The following is an 18,862-nucleotide window of genomic DNA, read 5'->3' as shown; positions in this document are numbered from 1 at the left end:
GGCAAGGAGGCGCTTCGGATTGGGGGGGGCATTTACGGCTCCCGAAATGCGCAAAGGGCCCCTGAGAGAGCCGGAGAGGCCCTACAGAGGAAGAGCCCCCAAGGGCGAACCTCCCTCTTAGGAGAGAAAGGCAGAGGTGGTCTCCCTCCCGGTTTTGCTCTTTTCAGCCGATCCCCCTCCCTGTGGGCAACCGGGCAGAGAGAAGTCGCCGCGGTGCCCTGGTCTCTCCCAGCCGGCCTCGAGCCTCTCCAGGGGAGCTTGGACCCTCCCCCGGCAGCGCCTTGGACTTACAAACCCTTGGCGGCTCCTGGAGGCGGGAGGGGAAATAGCGGAGGTGTCGGTCCCGGAGCCGCCTGTCTCTCTGCGCCCTTGGCAGTACAGTATTTGCTCCCAGGCTGGCTTCCCGCGGCGGCAGCTGGGTTTGGGGGTGTGGAAGCAGAAGAGCTCCTTTGAGGGATGGAGAAGGAGAGGGGAGGGGAGGGGAGGGGAGGAGAGGAGAGGGGAGGGGGGAGTGTTGCGGTGACCTTCTGCGCGGGGGAGAGGGCATCCCGGGGAGTCTTGCCTTCTCTAGGCACGTGCGCGCCCTGAATGTGCCAGGGGATGCGCGACCCGGGCTCTGAGCAGGTAACGCGGGGGAGGGAGGGCTTCTGTGGGCGAGTCATTTCAGGTGAGTTTATCCCGGGCGGTGGATCTGCTCCCACTGACCGGCAGGGGTCGATTAGAAACTGGGTGGCCGGAGGTGGCACGGGAGAGGAGAGCTCAACGTGTATTGTGTGCAGTCACTAATGAGTTCATCTTTTAGTTGTAATTTTGTTGTTTGTAATTTTCATTAATTAAAACAATGTAGTATATAGAAAGTGGGTGGCGATAAGTTACCTGAAAAGCTGCCGGCTGTTGGCGCAGCCTGGCCCGCCTTGGTGAGAAGGTCTTGCTTAGTCGGTTAGCTTTCCGCAGAGGTCGCCCTCCTGGTCCGTCCAGCCGTCTAGGCTCGAGAGCCCCAGCGCCTCCCCCCTTTCCTCCAAGGGCGAGCTTTCCCGGCCCTTCGCCGCCCTCTGCCTTGCCTCCGGCGCTTGCCCGGAGGCTGGTTCTCTCATTCAGAGCACAGGGCGGGCGTGCTGCCAGAACGGAGACGCCGCCTTGCTCTTGAACTTTGGCTCTTGGTTGCCCCAGCCCGTGGTGCTTGGCCTCTGCCTGCAGGCCTTCCCCTCTGAAGGGAGCTTGGCTACCTTAAAGGAGACCCTTCAAGCACACCGAGGCCCTCTTCCTTGAATGGGGGCGGGGCGCCTCTCCCCCCCCCCCCGGGAGATCTGCCCTCCCCTCTGGAGGTGCTGCCACCTATCTGCCCCTACATTGCTCTGCCAAGAAAGGCTTAGGGGGCGGGGGGGGGAGAGCTTGCCTTCCTCCACATCTGAACCTTTGAACCTCTGAAATGAGATGTTTATCTACCATTCCCAAAGAGGGAGCAAGGGCTCCAGCTTCCCACAAGCAGTCATAGAAAGCGGGGGCAGGGAGGCCCCCAAAAAACCCAGGGTGGAGGGGGCGCAGGTCGCCCTTGGGTCCGTCCTCGCAAATGTCCCCGCGTCTCCCTCCTTCTGGGCTGGTGACTGCTCGGTTGTTGTTGCTTTGTCGTTAAGTGTCCGACTTCGTGATCCCATGGACCAGAGCATGCCAGGCCCTCCTGTCTTCCACTGCCTCCCAGAGTTGGGTCAAAGTCATGTTGGTCGCTTCCGTGATGCTGTCCGTCCATCTTGTCCTCCGTCGTCCCCTTCTCCTCTTGCCTCATACTTGCCCAACATCAGGATCTTTTCCAGGGAGTCTTCTCTTCTCATGAGATGGCCAAAGTACTGGAGCCTCGGCTTCAGGATCTGTCCTTCCAGTGAGGACTCAGGGTTGATTTCCTCCAAAATGAATAGGTTTGTTCTCCTTGCAGTCCAAGGGACTCTCAAGAGGCTCCTCCAGCACCACAATTTAATGGAGCAACAATTCTTTGGCGGTCAGCCTTCTTTATGGTCCAGCTGTCACTTCCGTATATCACTATAGGGAAAACCATAGCTTTGACTATGCGGACCTTTGTCGGCAAGGTGAGGTCTTTGCTTTTTAAGATGCTGTCAAGGTTTTTCATTACTTTCCTCCCAAGAAATAAGAGTCTTTTAATTTCGTGGCTGCTGTCTCCATCTGCAGTGATCATGGAGCCCAAGAAAGTAAAATTTGTCACCGCCTCCATATCTTCCCCTTCTATTTGCCAGGAGGTGATGGGACCGGTGTCCATGATATTAGTTTTTTTTTTATGTTGAGCTTCAGACCATTTTTTGCACTCTCCTCTTTCACCCTCACTAAGAGGTTCTTTAGTTCCTCCTCACTTTCTGCCATCAGAGTGGTATCATCTGCATATCGGAGGTTGTTGATCTTTCTTCTGACAATCTTAATTCCGGTTTGAGATTCCTCCAGTCCAGCCTTTCACATGATGTGTTCTGCGTGTAAGTTGAATAAGCAGGGGAACAATATATAGTCTTGTGTACTCCTTTCCCAATTTTGAACCAATCAGTGTTTCCATATCCAGTTCTAACTGTTGCTTCCTGTCCCACACAGAGATTTCTCAGGAGGTAGATAAGGTGGTCAGGCACTCCCATCTCTCTATGGACTTGCTACAGTTTTCTGTGGTCCCTACTTCTGCATAGTCAATAAAGCAGATGATTTTCTGGAACTCTCTGGCTTTCTCCATAATCCAGTGCATGTTAGCAATTTGGTCTCTAGTTCCTTGGCCCCTAGGAAATCCAGCTTACACTTCTGGGAGTTCTCGGTCCAGACTGCCTAGAGCCATCAACAAAAGTCGCCTCCCCCGGCCATCCGCTTTCAAGCGCGCGGGGGGGGTGCGGGCTTGGCCGGTGGTCTCTCCGGTTTCTTTGCTTGAATTGCAACCCCAGGGATTGTCCAGGAAACACCCGCCGGGCGCTGGGGGGGAGGGGCGCCCTTTGCAGGGTCCAACCCCTGGACCCTCTGGTCGCGAAAAGAGTGGGGCCACCTGACTCAAGGCCACGCCGGGTCTGTGGATGGGGGCGGGGTGGGGCGGGGGGGAGCTGTAGGCGAACCAGCCGCGCGGTCCTGGTGGCTCCAGTCCCCGCCAGTCGCGTTTGTAAGAGGAGGCGCTTCGCCTTCAGGCCGTTTTTCCCAAGGAGAGGTCCGGGAGGAGGGCTAGCCGATGCCTGCTCCCGCTTCGCCGCCTCCCTGGGGCCGGTGCTCAGCTCCCCGGAAGGCTTTGTCAGTGAAACGCGGAATCCACACTCAGCTCGGGCAGCGGGTGCACCGCCGCCATCATCCTCTCCATCTTTTTTTCTCCAAGGGCTGGCCCACCGGCTCTCTCCGGACTCTGCAGCTTGGGCCCTTCCCCCGCTTTCCCCTGCCACCGTCCCCCACGGGACCAGATAACCAAATAGAGCCTTTTGATCCCATTCCACTCCAAAAATACATTGATTCTTCTGCTGGCTTTTGACCTTTCCCTTTCTCAGACATACTTCAAATATAAACCCCATACCTCTTTAAAATCATTATACTGTATTTTGTCATTCCTTTTCTTGCTTTTATTTCACATTAGGTTATCATTTATCGCTAAACTCCGCATTTCTTTGTACCAATCTTCAAGGTTGCCTTGTTTGCCATTTTTCCAATTTTTTGCAAATATTAATCTGGCTACTGTGGCCATTGTAACGATTAAGCTGTTTCTGTTGGTCTGCCCTTCTCTTCTTCGGTGGGTGCCCTGGGGCTTTGAGGCTGGCTCAAGGCCACCCAAGGTGGCTGTTCTCAGGAGGGTGGGGTCATTGATCTTCCCACCTCTGTCTCTGGGGCCACAAACCCAATTGACTGAAGTATGCAGTCAGCTAGAGCGCAGAAACCGGGAAGGATAAACAACAAGGATTAAAAAGAAGCAAGGATGACAAAGAAGAGACAGCAGCATCTGGAGCATCTTCTGCAACTAAGTAGTTAGTTAGTTAGTTAGTTAGTTAGTTAGTTAGTTAGTTAGTTCGTTCGTTCGTTCGTTCGTTCATTTGTTCGTTCGTTAATTCGTTAGTTGGACTAAAGACCCCACTTTTCTCCTAAAAAAGGAGCCAAGGCAGCTCAAATAATTGAAAACACAATATTAAACATTAAAAACTAAATGATTTGAATATTTAAAAATAATTAAATAAAATTATATTTAAATGTTTATGCAAAAGCTTTGCTAAAACAGATTGCAATAAGAAATTCATTAACTATCAACATTGAAAGTTCAGAGAACAAAGTGTGGCAGGCAGGCAATTACATAGAAGTTAAAGGGGGATCGAGGGACCTGATGGCGGTGGCACTGTGGGTTAAACCACAGAAGCCTCTGTGCTGCAAGGTCAGAAAACCAGCAGTCATAAGATTGAATCCACCTGACGGAGTGATCCCTCGTTGCTTGTCCCAGCTCTGGCCAACCTAGCAGTTCCAAAGCATGCAAAATGCAAAATGCGAGTAGAAAAGTAGGTACCACCTCAGTGGGAAGGTTACAGCGTTTCGTGTCTAGTTGCGCTGGCCATGTGACCACAGAAACGGTCTTTGGAAAAACGCTGGCTTGACTTGGAGAGGGGGATGAGCACTGTGCCCTAGAGTCAGACACGACCGGACAAATTGTCAGGCGGAACCTTTACCTTTACCTAAAGTGGGATCACCAGAGAGATGAAATTTAGAAGCAACCAGTTTACTAGCCCAACTCTGGGCAGCCAGTCACTCAGGGAAAGCCTGCCTGAAGAGAAAGGTCTTCACCTGGTCTTTTGGAAGGACAGCCAGGACGGAGCCTTGCCTTCTGTGGGAAGCAGCTCCAGAGTCTGGGAGCAGTGACAGAGAAGGCCCAAAAATAAATCTAAATTTAATGTAAACACTTGCACACCCTTAATCGTATTACAGGCAAACGTTTCCAGGCTCATAATCCAACCCCTGATCTCTTAAAGCTGACATCAATGATCTTCTGCGGAGCACGCAGAATTAAAAGCCGCCTTTCCTAAGGGCCTGTTGAATCCGGGGCCACATTTCCTGGCCTTTTTCCTACGTTTGGCAGCATTGTCACCTAGGAAGTTAATCAGAGGCAGGTTCATTGCTAATTTATTTGCATTTATATTATGTAATTATTTAACTTTTGTTCTGCCTGTCTTGCCAAAAGTTGCTCTGGGCACTTTACAACATAATTGAAAACTTTCCCCAATAGCCTACCCTGGGAATTTGCAATATAGTAACAATGGCAGCAGCAGCAGTAGCAATATTAGGAACAGCATATATGCTATTTCGATATTTAACAGATACTTTTGGTTAAAACTTGCACCTGTTATGGAATACCAGTCAATATTTTTATAATTTTGATTTACTGTACTGTACCTGGTATTTAATAATAAAAATAACAATGGCAATGATGATACTACCCCCCCAACTGTCCTCCATAACTCGGTTAACTGTTTCCTGCACTGTTTTTTCAATAAATTAGAAAGATTGTTGGATATAATATTCAAATATCACCAACTGTTGCCCTTTTAAATATAATTAAGAATTGCCATCTTAAAAAAGAACAGAAAGAGCTAATTGTTACAATGGTCACAGCAGCAAGATTAATACAATATTTCCAAAAATTGGGAAAAACGACAAACAAATTAATCTTGAAGATTGATATAAAGAATTGTGCAGTTTAGCGATCAATGGTAAGCTAACATGTGAAATAAAAGTAAGAAGGGGAACGACAAAATATAATGATTTTTAAGTGATATGGAATCCATATTTGAACTATGTTTTTGTAAAAGGGAGAGTTCAAAAGCCAGCAGATGAATCAATGTATTTTTGGAGTGGAATAGGGTGAAAAGGGATCAAAAGGATCTGTTTGGTTATCTGGTCCCGAGGGTGATGGTGGCACAGGAGAAAAAAAAAATGTACTATTGTATGGCATGTAGGATGAGATGGATGGACAGTGTCATCAAAGCGACCAACATGAATTTGGCCCAGCTCCGGGAGGCCGTGGAAGACAGGATGGCCTGGCGTGCTCTGGTCCATGGGGTCACGAAGAGTCGGACACGACTAAACGACTAAACAACAACATGGCACGTAGGTACCCAGTATCTCCTGCCCGGTGCTGCTTCTCCGGTGGAAGCGGCCTTTCTCGGAAGTGCCCTGGACAGGAGATGGTTTCTCCTTACGGGTACAGTGCAGAGCTATTAGGATCTCCTCCTCCTCCCCCCCCCCCGCCACCCCAAATGAGCCGAATGAGCGCGGGGCGGCTCCGACAGCCGGATGGTGGGACGCCCTTTGCCCACTTAGCGCGGGGAGCAGGTGGGGGCCGTCAAGCCGAGAGCAGCTCTCGAGCGAGCGCCCTTCTGGCCGCCTCTGAATGAGCGGGGTTCTGCCCTCCCAGATGGAGGGAGAGGGGCCCCGTCCGCTCCGAGCTTTGCCAAGCGACCCGCCGGCGGCTCAGTCTCCGCCTCTGGGAAAGCAGGCAACCACCGCCGGGTTCGGGTGGCCGGCGAGAGCCTGACCAGGACGGTCAAGAGGCGCCAAAGGGGAGGGAATGGCGGCCCTCGCCGCCTGCGCTCCTCCCAAGGATGTGGGTGGGAGGGGGCTGCCTTTTCTGGGGGGTGGGTGGGGTGGCCCCTGTCCTCCGCCACCAGCCTTGGCCGCCGCCCGCCCCTGCCCGCCCCTGCCCGCCGTCCTGTCCCTGCTTCAGGCGTTTGCTTAATTTGGAAGTCTGCTGGCCGGGGAGGGAGGGAGGGAGGGGGGGGAACACCCGGTCCGTCCTTCTGTCTGGGCGAGAGGCCTTCCTTGTCCTGGCTCGGAACCATTCGTGGCTGGGAAAAGGCCGTCGACGCCAGGAGCTCCTTTGGCGCATGAAGGGCGCGCAAGAGCCGCCGCCGCCGCCACCGCCGGCGGCGGAAGAGTTTGGGGGCCGGTGGGCGGATTGCGGGGCAGAGAGGGAAGTCCCGGCAGCAGCTCGGAACCGGTCGACGGCCAACCCCGCGCCCGTCCCGCGCGGCCGAGAGAAGGAAGGGCTGGTTGGCCGGCGGTTCCCGCTTTTGGGCCCGCAGGGCGGCGAGCAGCGGGGAAGGAGGCTTCTGCCCAGCACCGGCGGCGAGGCGGCGCAGGTCCCGCATCTCTTCGAGGGGCGCCTGCCCTGCAGCCGGCTGCGGATCTTGACCTGCGGGCGGTGTTGGGTCAGGCCCGCCCGCCGCTGCCGCCGCGGATCGCAGACCTTTGTGTTCGAAGTAGGCGCAGCGCGAGCACCGCCACCCTCCCGCGCCTGCCCGATCATCCTGCCTTCACAAACACACACTCACATTCGAAAAGGGGGACAGAGGGGACCCCTGCAGCCACCGCCGAGCCAGGGGTCTTTGAAAGCGGAGGGGCGAAGCGCTGGCGAAAGCAGAGGGGTTTTCCTCCTGTCCAGGCGCTGGTTTCGGGAGGGGGCATTCCTGCGCCGCGGGACCCGCCGGCTCAGCTGCGCCCAGACATCTCGGTGCCCGAGTGGGGGTTGTGGGTGGGCGCCAGGAAGGGAGGGAGGGAGGAAGGAAGGCAGCCCCCGGCCCCACCTCCTAGGTCTCCCCGCTCGGCTCAACCCGGGCTCGGGGCTGCCCGTTCCTGCTCCTCTCACTCGGCTCCTCTTGAGCGAAAGAAGAGGTCGTTCCGCTCCGTCCCTCTCCCCCGCCCCCGGCTCTCCGCCCTGCCTTCCCCTCCTCCCGCGCCCGACTGGCTTTTCCAGCAAAAGGAGAGTTTTGTCCCAATTTGGTCCCCTGGAGAAGCCGGTTAATTTTAGCCGCAATCCCAGAGGCGTGTGTGTGTGTGTGGGGAGCTGCTCGGGAACCGGCCTGACCCCTTCCGCGCGCTGGCCTTCCGCTGCTCACTCGTTCCCATCCCAGTTGAAAAAGAGAGGGTGGTGGGCCTCGGGCTTACGGGGCGGGGGGGGGGCTTTCCTAAAGCAGGGCCTGAGCCGGCGCTCGCGGGGCTGAGCCCTCTTCGCCACCTCCCAGCAGCCGTTGGGGCCCTCCGGGACAGACGTGGAGGGGCCGTGGGGGGGGGGGGGAGGGGAGAGACAGGCGACACCCCGGGGCGCAGACTGACGTGGCTTAGGTGAAGAGACTTCCAGTCGGGCCCTAAAAGCTCTTCTCGTGGTCAGCGGTAGGGGCAAATGGGTCAGTTTCGCCACCCCCACTCGCACCCCCCCCCCGCGCCCATAAACGCCTTTTAAGCCTTTCTCAGTCGGCCCTGCGTGGCCTCCTTGGCCTTCGCCTCCCGCCCCCCCCCCCCGTAGGAAACCCGGGCTTTCAGGACCTCCCAGGGGGAAATCCACCTCGGGCTCCCCGGCTGTGAATGGGAGTCCTGCTCCCACGCGGGCCCCGCATCGGAGCGTGGGAGAAACGGCGCGCCGGAGGCAGCCTCCCGGCCGCCCATCCCTGGAGCAGCGCTTCTTCTCGGCAAGGTGCGGGCTTCGCCGTGGCCTCCCTTCCTAAGAGCCCCGCTAAGTAGGCCTCCGGGCGGCTTCCTCCTCCCGCCTTCCTCGGGGGGGGGGTCGGGTGCCCACGGCCGCGCAGTGCATCTCCCTCCGGCAGAGGAGACCCGGGGCCTGGCGGGGGCCTGCCGGGACAGACTCCGGTCCCGAAGCCGCCGTGCACGTTTGCAGGTCGGCCTGCGGGGAAGGAGGCTGGTGCTGGACGCCCGGGGGCTCGGCAGGGCCTCGCGACCAGCCTCCGGCGCGCTTGCTACCGAGGGCCGCTCAGGCGGGGATGCTCTGCTTTGCAGGGAAGGCTTGGCTCCGTCCGGGGGTGGCCCTGGGGCCTTCCCCAGCTCTGCGCCCGCCTTTCCCTCCCGCCTTGGCGCTCGTTCACACATGCCAACCTGCCTCGTACTAAAATAACCATCAGGAAACAGAGAGAAGGAGGCTGCTGCCCGCATCATCTGGACCGCGGGCTCTGGCGGTGGGGAGGGGAGGGGAGGGGGTGCCTGTGCTTGGCACGGCCGAGGAAGCTTGAGTGGGGCGGGGGAGTCGCCCTCCTGCTTTCCAGGGTCGTCGCCCCCCCCCAAAAAAAGAGCCGCCTGTCTCCTCCTGCGCCTGAGCAAGGGGGTTTGGACCAAACCAAGGGTTGGCGGGGACGAGCGGGGAGCGGGGGGGGGAGGCTGACCCCGCTGGCTCCTTTTGGAGCTCCGGGAGCAGGGCAGGCTGGGTAATATTTCCGCCCCAATAATTCTGCTGCCTTGCTCGCTTGCCTGCCTCCTCCGTGCCGCCTCCCCCGGTTGCTGAGCTGCTGTTGCTGCCTTGGCCGACGCGCTCCTCTCGCTCTCCTCCGCTCGTCCTGCCCCCCCTTCCAGCAGGGGGCGCCCTGCAGCCTCCGCCCACCCTTGCCGTCGGATGCCCCCCGTGGCCGCCGGGGCTGAGGGCCATGCGTGCCGGGTGGCCCGCTGCCCCGTGAGGATGCTGGCCTCTCTGCTCCAGCTGCTCCGGGACGTCTCCTCCGCTGCCGCCGCCGCCGCCGCCGCCGCCTCGCCGCCCCGCGCCCTCCCCATGCCCGCCCTGGCCTTGTGCGGCACTTGCTTGTGCCTGGACAGCGATGCTGCCCCTGCCCGAGCCCGCCACGCCGCCGCCGCCGCCGCCAAGGACCCGAAGGTACCCGGGAGGGGACCGGGGCGTCGAGAGGGAGAGGGAGGGAGGGAGGGAGGAAGGCGCGCGGGGGGGGGGAGAAGGGCGGGGGCAAGAGGGACCCCCGGCCGGCGGCCGCTCTTCCCCCGCGTGTCCTTCGCGGCCGGCAGGGGGGGGCGGGAGGGGGAAAGAGGGGATGCTCTTCCTCCCCGGTTTGGTGGGCGGCGAGGGCGGGGGGGGGGAATCCTCCCTTCCGACAGCCCTTGGCCCTCGATCCCCAGCGAGCGGCCTGGACTCTTGGTGCGCTCAGAAGCACTCTCGCTGGGTTAGGCCCTCCTGACCCACGGTCCAGGCAGAATCCCTCCAGGTCGCTGCTGACCTTCCCCAGAGGGAGGACAAGGGCGCCCCCTCCTCTCTAGGAGAGGGGGCCCCCGAAGGGAGAGGCAGGTAGCCAGCCAGCCAGAGCCCCCTCGCCAGCACCCAAGGCTGAAGCCGCGGGGGGGGGGCTGGTGGTGGTGCGGGGGGGGACGGTGGCTGACCAAGGGATGCGGTCGCGCTGGCCCTGCCCCCGCCTGCGCCCCACCTCTGGAGTCCCAGGTTGACGAGCAAAGAGGGGCCAGGCAGTTTCCCAGAAGCGCTGTGGGGCTCTGGCTGGCAGGCTAGGCTGGGCCCTAGTTGGGCTGCCTCTGCTGTGGGCTTCAGGCTGAGGTGGGGCAGCACAGCCAGGGAGACGGGGAGGCAGCCAGCTGGTGCAAATTTCCCCCCTACCCCCAGCTCCAGTTTTGGATGTCAGGGGGCCGGGGGGTGGCCCACCGGCGTCAGGCAGCCCTCCACCCTCTTTCCACCCTCGTAGCCTTGCTGGAGACCTGATGCCAGGGAGCTGAGGGTCTGACGGGGCACAAGGCCCTGGAGCAGAGGGGGTCCTCAGGCACTTTATGTGGGGGTGCAGCCACGGCACAGGGCAACCACCTACACAGGGCTGGGGGGGGCGAAACGATGTGGCTGGGCCACTTGCCACAGCGTGGGCACCCTGGAGCCACCGTCTGGTGTTATGAAACCTGCTCCTCCTCTTCCCCTTCCAGGAGAGTTCGGGCTGTGCCACCCCATAGCCTGCCTCTGGTGGAAAGGCACCCACGCACCGAGGGCCGTGGCTGTCCTCCCCACCCCTGAAGCACCGCTTTTTGCTCTTGCCCCACTTCCTGCATCGACCCCCCTTCTGTTTCCAGTGGGCCGGGAGGTCTGATTCCTTCTAGTTTTCCAGGCAGTTGGTGGGGAGAATGGATGGTGACTGCTCAGAGGAGGGGAGGGTCACACTCCCTGAACCCCTCTCCCTGTGAGGAAGAGGAGAGGAGGCGGTGGGAAGGAGGCAGCGGGCTGGCGGTCCCACTTCATGCACGGGGGGGGGATGGCGAGAGCAGCTCCCTGCTGAAATGCGCCTTGAGAGATGCCGTGGACGTGCCGGCCTCCCTTCCCTCCCACCCTCTTTGGGAGGGCACTTCACCCCAACTGATGATGTTTTCACAGAAGGAAAGTGGCACTGGAGCCCTGGAGGGGAGGGGAAAGGCAGGGGTCACTGACAGGAGTCTATCCCCCCACCCCATTCGGGAGAGCTGAAGCTTCTGCAAGTGGCTTGTCAGGCACGCGCTGATGTGCAGGGAGGACGGCTGTTGCTGGGGGCGGGTGCGCTCATGCTCAGCCAGGCAGCTCCTGCTCCTCTTGCCCCTCACTGGCAGGAAGGATGGAGCCTGCGCAGGCGCATGGAGACCAGGGCAGAGACCTCCCCCCCTCCCTGCCATAAGCCCCCCCCCATGCTGCCTATCCATGGAAAGAGGACGGGGCTGGCCTTAAGGGGCTCCTGCTTTCCCTGCTAATCATACACCTGGCTGGGGGGGGGAGTTTTCATGCCCCCCACCCTCTTCTGCCTTGTCCCCCCCCTGCACAGTGGAAGGGGGGCTGCTTCCAGTTGCCCATCTGATTCAGGTTCCTGGACTGAGCACACCTTCCCTGTGTCAGGGGAGGGGGCTGTGGAGGAAGCTGGCATCCAGGAACCCGGGGGTGGGGTGGGGTGCTGAGCCCCCCTGGGAAATCTCCCGGGTCACCAGGCATGGAAGGAGGTTGCTACCTCAGGCCTCTGCTCTGCAGCCGGGGGGGGGGAGGGCTGGGGGACCCCACCTGGTGGATCTCCCTGCTGAGTAGGCACGCAGGCAAGAGGTGCTGCTGTCAGGCCCTCTTGGCTCAGGGCTGTGGGGCAAAGGGAGGGAGCCCTTGGTCCCGAGGGGGCACGTCCAGTTGTCGTCACAGAGGCCACGGTGGGGCTGGGCTATTGGCCACGGAGCTGGAGATCCTGGAGGAAGAGGCTGGGAGGAGCTGTTTGCAGGGCCTCTGGGGTCACCCTGCCCTCTGGGGCGCTGGAGGAATCAGCCCCGTCTGCTTGGCTGCCTGACCATCACTGGCTCATGGGGAAGAATGGCCGGGAACCTCAGGGATGGGAGGGGCAGAGGGAGTCGTAGGGAAACCGGGCAAGGGGGGGAGGGGAGGGGGTGCCAGGGGGTGCCAGGGGCTCCAGAGGCTGGTCAGAGCCCGTTGGCCTCTCTTCTGGGAGGGGATTCTGCCCTCTGGGCAAAGAGGAACACATGACACCCCCACAGACAAACACACGCACACCCCTTGATGGCACTTTGTTCCCTTCAGGTATGCACTGAGGCCCAACTTCATGGCTGAGGGCTCGAACTGGGGAAAGTGGGTGCCGAGGGGTTGAGCAGCCTCCCCCCGGAGGCGGTGGGAAGGTGCTGGGCGGCAGTGAGGATGGCCAGCCTTTTGGGTTGGAGCGGGGGGGCACATGCCGTAGAGGCCTCTGAGGAAGAGAGGCGTGAAGGCTTGGCCCGAGGCCTGGCTCGGAGGGCCCCTGGGCTGCACGTGCGGACACTGACCCTGGCTCCCCTCCCCTCCCCTGTCCCCAGGTCCTGTCCCTGGGTGCCGATGTCCTTCCAGAGTACAAGCTCCAGGCGCCACGGATCCACAAGTGGACCATTCTCCATTACAGCCCCTTCAAGGCAGTCTGGGATTGGCTGATCCTGCTGCTCGTCATTTACACGGCCATCTTCACACCCTACTCGGCCGCTTTCCTGCTCAACGACAAGGAGGAGCACGTGCGCCACTCCTGCGGCTACTCCTGCAGCCCCCTCAATGTGGTGGACCTCATTGTGGACATCATGTTCATCATCGACATCCTGATCAACTTCCGCACCACCTACGTGAACACCAACGAGGAAGTGGTCAGCCACCCGGCCAAGATCGCCATCCACTACTTCAAGGGCTGGTTCCTGATTGACATGGTGGCCGCCATCCCCTTTGACTTGCTGATTTTTGGCTCTGGCTCTGAGGAGGTAGGTCCGCTCCCGCTTGCGCCGCCCGCTCCCCTGCAGAGTGCCTCAGTCATGCTGTCTCCATTGGGATCAAGCTGGGCTAAGGCCAAGTCAGCTGCCAGGATGCAGCGGAATGTCCACAAACATTCCAATTGCTGAAGGAATCCGCAAAAGAAGGCAGTGAGTGTCCGCCCACTTTTTTAGTTCCCTTCAGGGCAGGTGGCCTTCGAGGGCTGTGTGATGGACAGCTGTTCAACCTGTTCAGACTTCCTGTCATGGTTACTGTTGAGAGAATGAAAAAACGGCCTGTTGGACTTGGGCTGGTGCAGGCCAAGGTCGGAGCTCTGCTCCCGAGGAAAGTGGAAGGTCAGAGTAAGTAGGGGCATGGGGGAAAGCGAGCGTTAGGGTCAGGCAACGGCTGCGGGTCCTCCGTGGGCTGCATGCAGGCCCCTGGTGGTCCAATGGCACCCCCATGGCCAAGAAGAATGGGCTAAAAAGCCCCTCCCGGTGGCCTCTAGAAAGTCTGTGGGCCCAGCACCATTGCCCCCCCCCAAGAGGCCCAAGCTATTGTGAACAATTTTTTAAATGGTCATTGGAGCGCATGCGGTGATTACCATTCGGAAAAGAAAAGTACCGTTTTTTTGTGGGAGCTGCCCATGGGACCCTCGCAGTCCAGGACTGGGCCTGAATGGTTCTGAAGACGGCTCGTTCTGCCCCCCCCACACCCCCCACAGTGAGATGAAAGGAAGGCCCGTGGGGTCCACGGAAGGACTCTTCTGACTCTGCCCCCCCCCACCGTTCCGCCATCTCAGCCCCTTCCCTCTCCCCTGCTCCTTCCCTGGCTTTCGCCCGGGGCTGCTGCTGCCCTTGGCAGAGGCACAGTTGCTGCGGCTACCAGCTGGCAGAGTCGGAAGGCGTCCTGCTCGAGGGGCAGAGCAGGGGTCGGGGCGCCCTGAGAAGCTTCTGATGAGCCTCCCGGCGGCCTCTTCCTGCGCACATTTACCAACACGTGGCAACTCGGGTGGGGGAAATTGGTCGTGTCCCGAGGGGGCCTCTGGGCCCCATCTGCCAGGTGCATGGGGGCAGGGGCGGGGGAGAGAGTCCGGGGCCTCAGGTGTGCAAGCAGGGCCAACGCAGCTTCTCTGCTCCTCCAGAGAAGGCCTCGAGGGGACATCTGTGCATTTGATTCTTGGCTCTGCTGTGACGTTGACAGCGCGATGCCCTGGGTGGGCGGGCGGATGCTCTTCTGGGGCAGGCAGATTGGGCAGCCCTTCTGCCCCCCTTCTCCTGTGGGTCCCAATGGCATCAGACATCTCCATGGTGCAGATTTGGGCCCATCTTCTCTGTGCCTCTGGTGGGAGTAGCTTCCAAGGGGTTTCTCAGCTTTCCCTGGAGATGCCATTGGGAAAAGGCAGTCAAGCTGATGCCCCTGAAGGAGTTGGCAGAGGAAGGAAGGGCAGAGGAGGATGGGTTCACACAGGCGCGCAAATCTTTGGAAGGGGGTGGAGGGAAGTTTGGGCTGGCAGGCGGGGTGAGTGCCTTGGGCAAGGGGCGCATCCTGCCTTGGAGCCAGCTGAGGGCAGGGTGAGGGGAGCCGCTCGCCCCTTCTTTTTGGTACCTGAAAGGGGGCTCTTGCGCTTCTGTGAGCACACACAAGCGTGCGTATGTCCCAACTCCTCTTGAGAGCTCTCCTGACCTCCCCGGTCTCAGTTCATGCTTCCTCCTCCTCTCTCCCCCCCCCACCCTCCCCCAGACCACCACTCTGATCGGGCTGCTGAAGACGGCCCGCCTGCTGCGGCTGGTGCGCGTGGCCCGCAAGCTGGACCGCTACTCAGAGTACGGGGCGGCGGTGCTGTTCCTGCTGATGTGCACCTTTGCGCTGATCGCCCACTGGCTGGCCTGCATCTGGTACGCCATCGGCAACATGGAGAGCAAGACCATCGGCTGGCTGCACTCGCTGGGCGGCCAGATTGGGAAGCCCTTCAACGACAGCACCCCCCACCTGGGCCCCTCCATCAAGGACAAGTACATCACCGCCCTCTACTTCACCTTCAGCAGCCTCACCAGCGTCGGCTTCGGGAACGTCTCCCCGAACACCAACCCCGAGAAGATCTTCTCCATCTGCGTCATGCTCATCGGCTGTGAGTGCCTGGAGGCTGGGGGGTGGGGGTGGGTGGGGGTGGGGGGACGATGGGGGTGCGTGGGAACAGACAGAATCTCTCTCTCTCTCTGTCTCTCTCTCTCTGGGGGTGGGCTTTCTCCCTCCCTCCTTCTCTTTCTCTCTTAAACTCTTTGTCCCCCCCCCCCCCAATACGCCTCCTCTCAGTTGAGACTGGCAACCACCAGGCCTTGCCGTGGCTCCTATCTGCTGCGTGGCTGAGCATTTGTCATGAGCCAAACGAGTGTCCTCTGCCCAGCCAGACCTGTGCAGTCCAGAACATCCGCTAGGCAGGGATTTACTGTCTGAACTCAGCCCCTGTTGCTATGCCCAGGATAGCAGCACGCGCTGGGTCTGCTCCTCCGTGGAGTCACCCACATACCCTAACCCACCGCGGGGACCCAAATCTAGCCTCCGTCGGAAGGCCTGGTGGGCCTCCAAAATCAGGGGTGGGCTTCCCTTCCCTTGTCAGCCTCATCGGTTCCTCCCCCCACCCCTGAGCAACCATCCAGCCTCTGCCCATTTCAGACTCACACTCCTGGAATTGTTCCTGGAAATGTGATCCAGGAAGCGTGGTACCCTTTTATTTAGAAAAAAAATAAATTGCTTGCCACACCTATCTTGTTTCGAGCAAAAACTGGGGTGTTGTTTTTGTCCTGAAACCACAAGGGGACATCCAGTTCCTTCCAGGTTTTGCTGGAACTCTAAGACAAACCAACAGTGGTCGTGTCTGGAGAGGAGGAGGGGGATTAGCCCCTGGATCCTTCTGTCCTGTTCCAAAAGGCATGTCCAGTGGGTGGGAGTTCCACAGGAGCTGGAGAGTTATGGAGAATTCCAGAGAGACGAGCCTTCTCCTAATGTCACAGGTAGCCAGTGGCCGTAAGAGTGTGGCTTTATTTTCACTTTTTATATTACTCAAATTATTCTGCTAGCACTTACAATACAGAAGTTGTTGTTGTTGTTGTTGCTTATCCTCCCCCCTCCCTTGCCCATGTTGGCCTTTTGACATGGCTCAGGAGGCCTGCATTTCTTTATAAGAGTCTTAGAGACCAACGTTCTCTTTCCTACACATAAAATGCATGAAAGGTTGACTGTCCTCAATAAATACATTTGGAGGCTTTCTTCCTTCTGCTGCCTGGAGTGGGTGTGTGGCTTTTCCCTGTTGGGCTCTCTGCCATATGTCGCGGTTCCAACCTGGAGCTGCAGCCCCTCGAAGGACCCTCCAAAATGGAGCCTCGCCTGTTCTGGCAGCCGCTAGCCAGGAGCTTGTGAAAGATTGCTAGCACAGAGTTGGATTATGCTCTTGCGCAGCGGGATCGTAAGGCCAGCTCTGGAGATCCTGTTCTGGATGGCCCGGTGATCCTTCCTGGTCCCTTAAATCTCGTCTCTCCAAATGGCTCGACTTTGGGTGGTCGTGCCTTGAACACAGGAAGAGTCAGGGGTGGAGGTGGAGAGGAGGGCGGTCAAGCAGGGCAGGAAGGCATCCCTTGGAGGGGGGCCAGCGCTTTGTGGCCAGAGTCTCCTGGGGCTGGAGGCCATGATCTCACTGGGCGCTCTCTTCCTCCTGCCTTCCACAACCCCCACCCCAGCACTGATGTACGCCAGCATATTTGGGAATGTGTCAGCCATCATCCAGCGGCTGTACTCCGGGACCGCGCGCTACCACACCCAGATGCTGCGCGTGCGTGAATTCATCCGCTTCCACCAGATCCCCAACCCTCTGCGCCAGCGCCTGGAGGAGTACTTCCAGCACGCTTGGTCCTACACCAACGGCATTGACATGAATGCGGTGAGTGGTGCCAAGGGGGGAGGCTGGAACCGTGGGACACCCCCCCCCCCGAGGAGCCTTGGTCCCAGCTGCTGGGGGGCGGGGGCTGGGGCTGGGAGCCTGAGGCTAGGCAGAGTGAGAGAGTGTCCTACCTCGCAGGGTTCTTGGGAAGACAAAGCAGGAGCAGGGAGGAGCAGCCACGCGTGTTGCCTGGAGCTCATCCGAGAAAAGGAGGGACGAAAGGCAACCGACCGAATTCAGCGCATGCACACACGCACCCCTTCAGGGTGGACTTGCCTGGCCTTTGTGTGGATGCTGGGCGGTACAGAGGTTGTGGCTTCTCCCTCCCCGGCTGCTCGAGGCCCGTTTTTTTTCTTGCCGGCCAGCTTGGCCCTCAGCAAAGGCTTCTGCCCCCACCCCTGGTGCGCCACTCCAAACGGCTCTGCCTCCCTCCCGCCACCTCTGCAGGTCCTGAAGGGCTTCCCCGAGTGCCTGCAGGCCGACATCTGCCTCCACCTGAACCGCAGCCTGCTACAGAACTGCCGGCCCTTCAAGGGGGCCACCAAGGGGTGCCTGCGGGCCCTGGCCATGAAGTTCAAGACCACGCACGCGCCCCCGGGAGACACCCTGGTGCATGCAGGCGACGTCCTCACCGCCCTGTACTTCATCTCCCGAGGTTCCATCGAGATCCTGCGTGGCGATGTGGTGGTGGCCATCTTGGGTAAGGAAGGGAGGGCCAGTGTTGGGGAGCTGCAGCCAGAAAAGGTGGCGGGGGGGAGGTTTGACTATGAGAAGCTTCACAAACCCCCCAGGCGTGCAGGCCAGGAGTTGCAAGCCAGGAGGGGAGGGCCATCGTTCCTGGCCCTCTGTGACTGAAGGAAGTGGGTCAAGCCAGCTACAGTTCCCTCTTCGGTGGAATCCAAGGGTGGCGTTTTCCTGCTCTCCAGACGCCAAATCAGCGCCTCTGGAAGTTCCCCCCCCCCCCCGGGTGGCCTGGAAACCAACCAGCTGTGTCTTCCAGCTGTGCATCTCCGACTATAGGGGTTGCATCCAGCTGTTACCACTGAGAGCAATCTCTCCCAAACCCCTCCCCCCCCTCAAATCTTTATCTGACCCACCCCTCTTCACAGGCCGGGTGGTGATGGCTACTGGCCATGCAGCATGGCTTCTGGCCATTGGTGCCTGTGGCAATCTTGGGAGAGGGAGCCTTTCCATAAGGGTGGCCCTGAGGTTGCTGCCTGTGGGCAATCTCTGTCACGATTTCCCCAAGCTCCCCCACCTTCTCTCTTGTTCCCCCCCCCAATACACTCACCCCAGCTCCACCAATACAGTTGATAATTTTGGGGAGGGGGAGAAAAGGGAAAGAGTGAAGGGAGCAGGAAGGAAGGAAGGAAGGAAGGAAGGAAGGAAGGAAGGAAGGAAGGAAGGAAGGAAGGAAGGAAGGAAGGAAGGAAGGAAGGAAGGAAGGAAGGAAGGAAGGAAGGAAGGAAGGAAGGAAGGAAGGAAGGAAGAAGGCCCTGGCAAGCAGTCTGCGTGGTGCTCCTTCCAGCCCTTGCCTCAGCTTTGACACAGAATCCCAGGCTTGTGCTTTAGAAACAAGAACAGCTTGAAGCAGCCTCAGCCTGGCCTCCCAAGAAAGGCGACCCAGACGCCTCGCCTCCATTCCACTCAGGTGCCCACGGGCGGACCTTTGCCGTATCCTCTCGGGGAGAGCGGGGCTCCCAGGAACTGGCCGCCCTGAAGGTTTTGCTTTCCCACTCTGGTGTCCCCACGGGATGCTCCTTCCTGCCAGCATTCAACAGGCTGGCACCCGTTTGGTACAAGGGGCAGACGGGGTCTTCTCTATTAAAAGATCCCTCCGTCGCTTCCCAGCTCCCAATGGGCAAGACTCTCCTCGTTCTGGCCTCAGCCGTCCCTCCCTTAAGCGGGAAAGGCAGAAGAATCTGAAGGAGAGA

At 59.4% G+C, this 18,862-nt stretch overlaps 1 protein-coding gene across 1 annotated transcript in view; it reads left to right on the top strand.

Moving 5' to 3' along the window:
* The window catches only part of KCNH2 (potassium voltage-gated channel subfamily H member 2), a 68,320-nt gene that overhangs the window by 39,477 nt on the left and 9,981 nt on the right, over positions 1 to 18,862 (top strand). Inside the window, exons 6-9 of the mRNA XM_073002637.2 lie at positions 12,577 to 13,002; positions 14,735 to 15,122; positions 16,729 to 16,928; positions 17,376 to 17,628. Coding sequence (XP_072858738.2) covers positions 12,577 to 13,002; positions 14,735 to 15,122; positions 16,729 to 16,928; positions 17,376 to 17,628 — 1,267 coding nt within the window. The remainder of the gene's footprint in view (positions 1 to 12,576; positions 13,003 to 14,734; positions 15,123 to 16,728; positions 16,929 to 17,375; positions 17,629 to 18,862) is intronic.

Source organism: Pogona vitticeps, chromosome 6, assembly GCF_051106095.1.
Source record: "Pogona vitticeps strain Pit_001003342236 chromosome 6, PviZW2.1, whole genome shotgun sequence".
NCBI lineage: Eukaryota > Metazoa > Chordata > Lepidosauria > Squamata > Agamidae > Pogona > Pogona vitticeps.
This window is presented reverse-complemented; position numbering and strand designations above follow the sequence as displayed.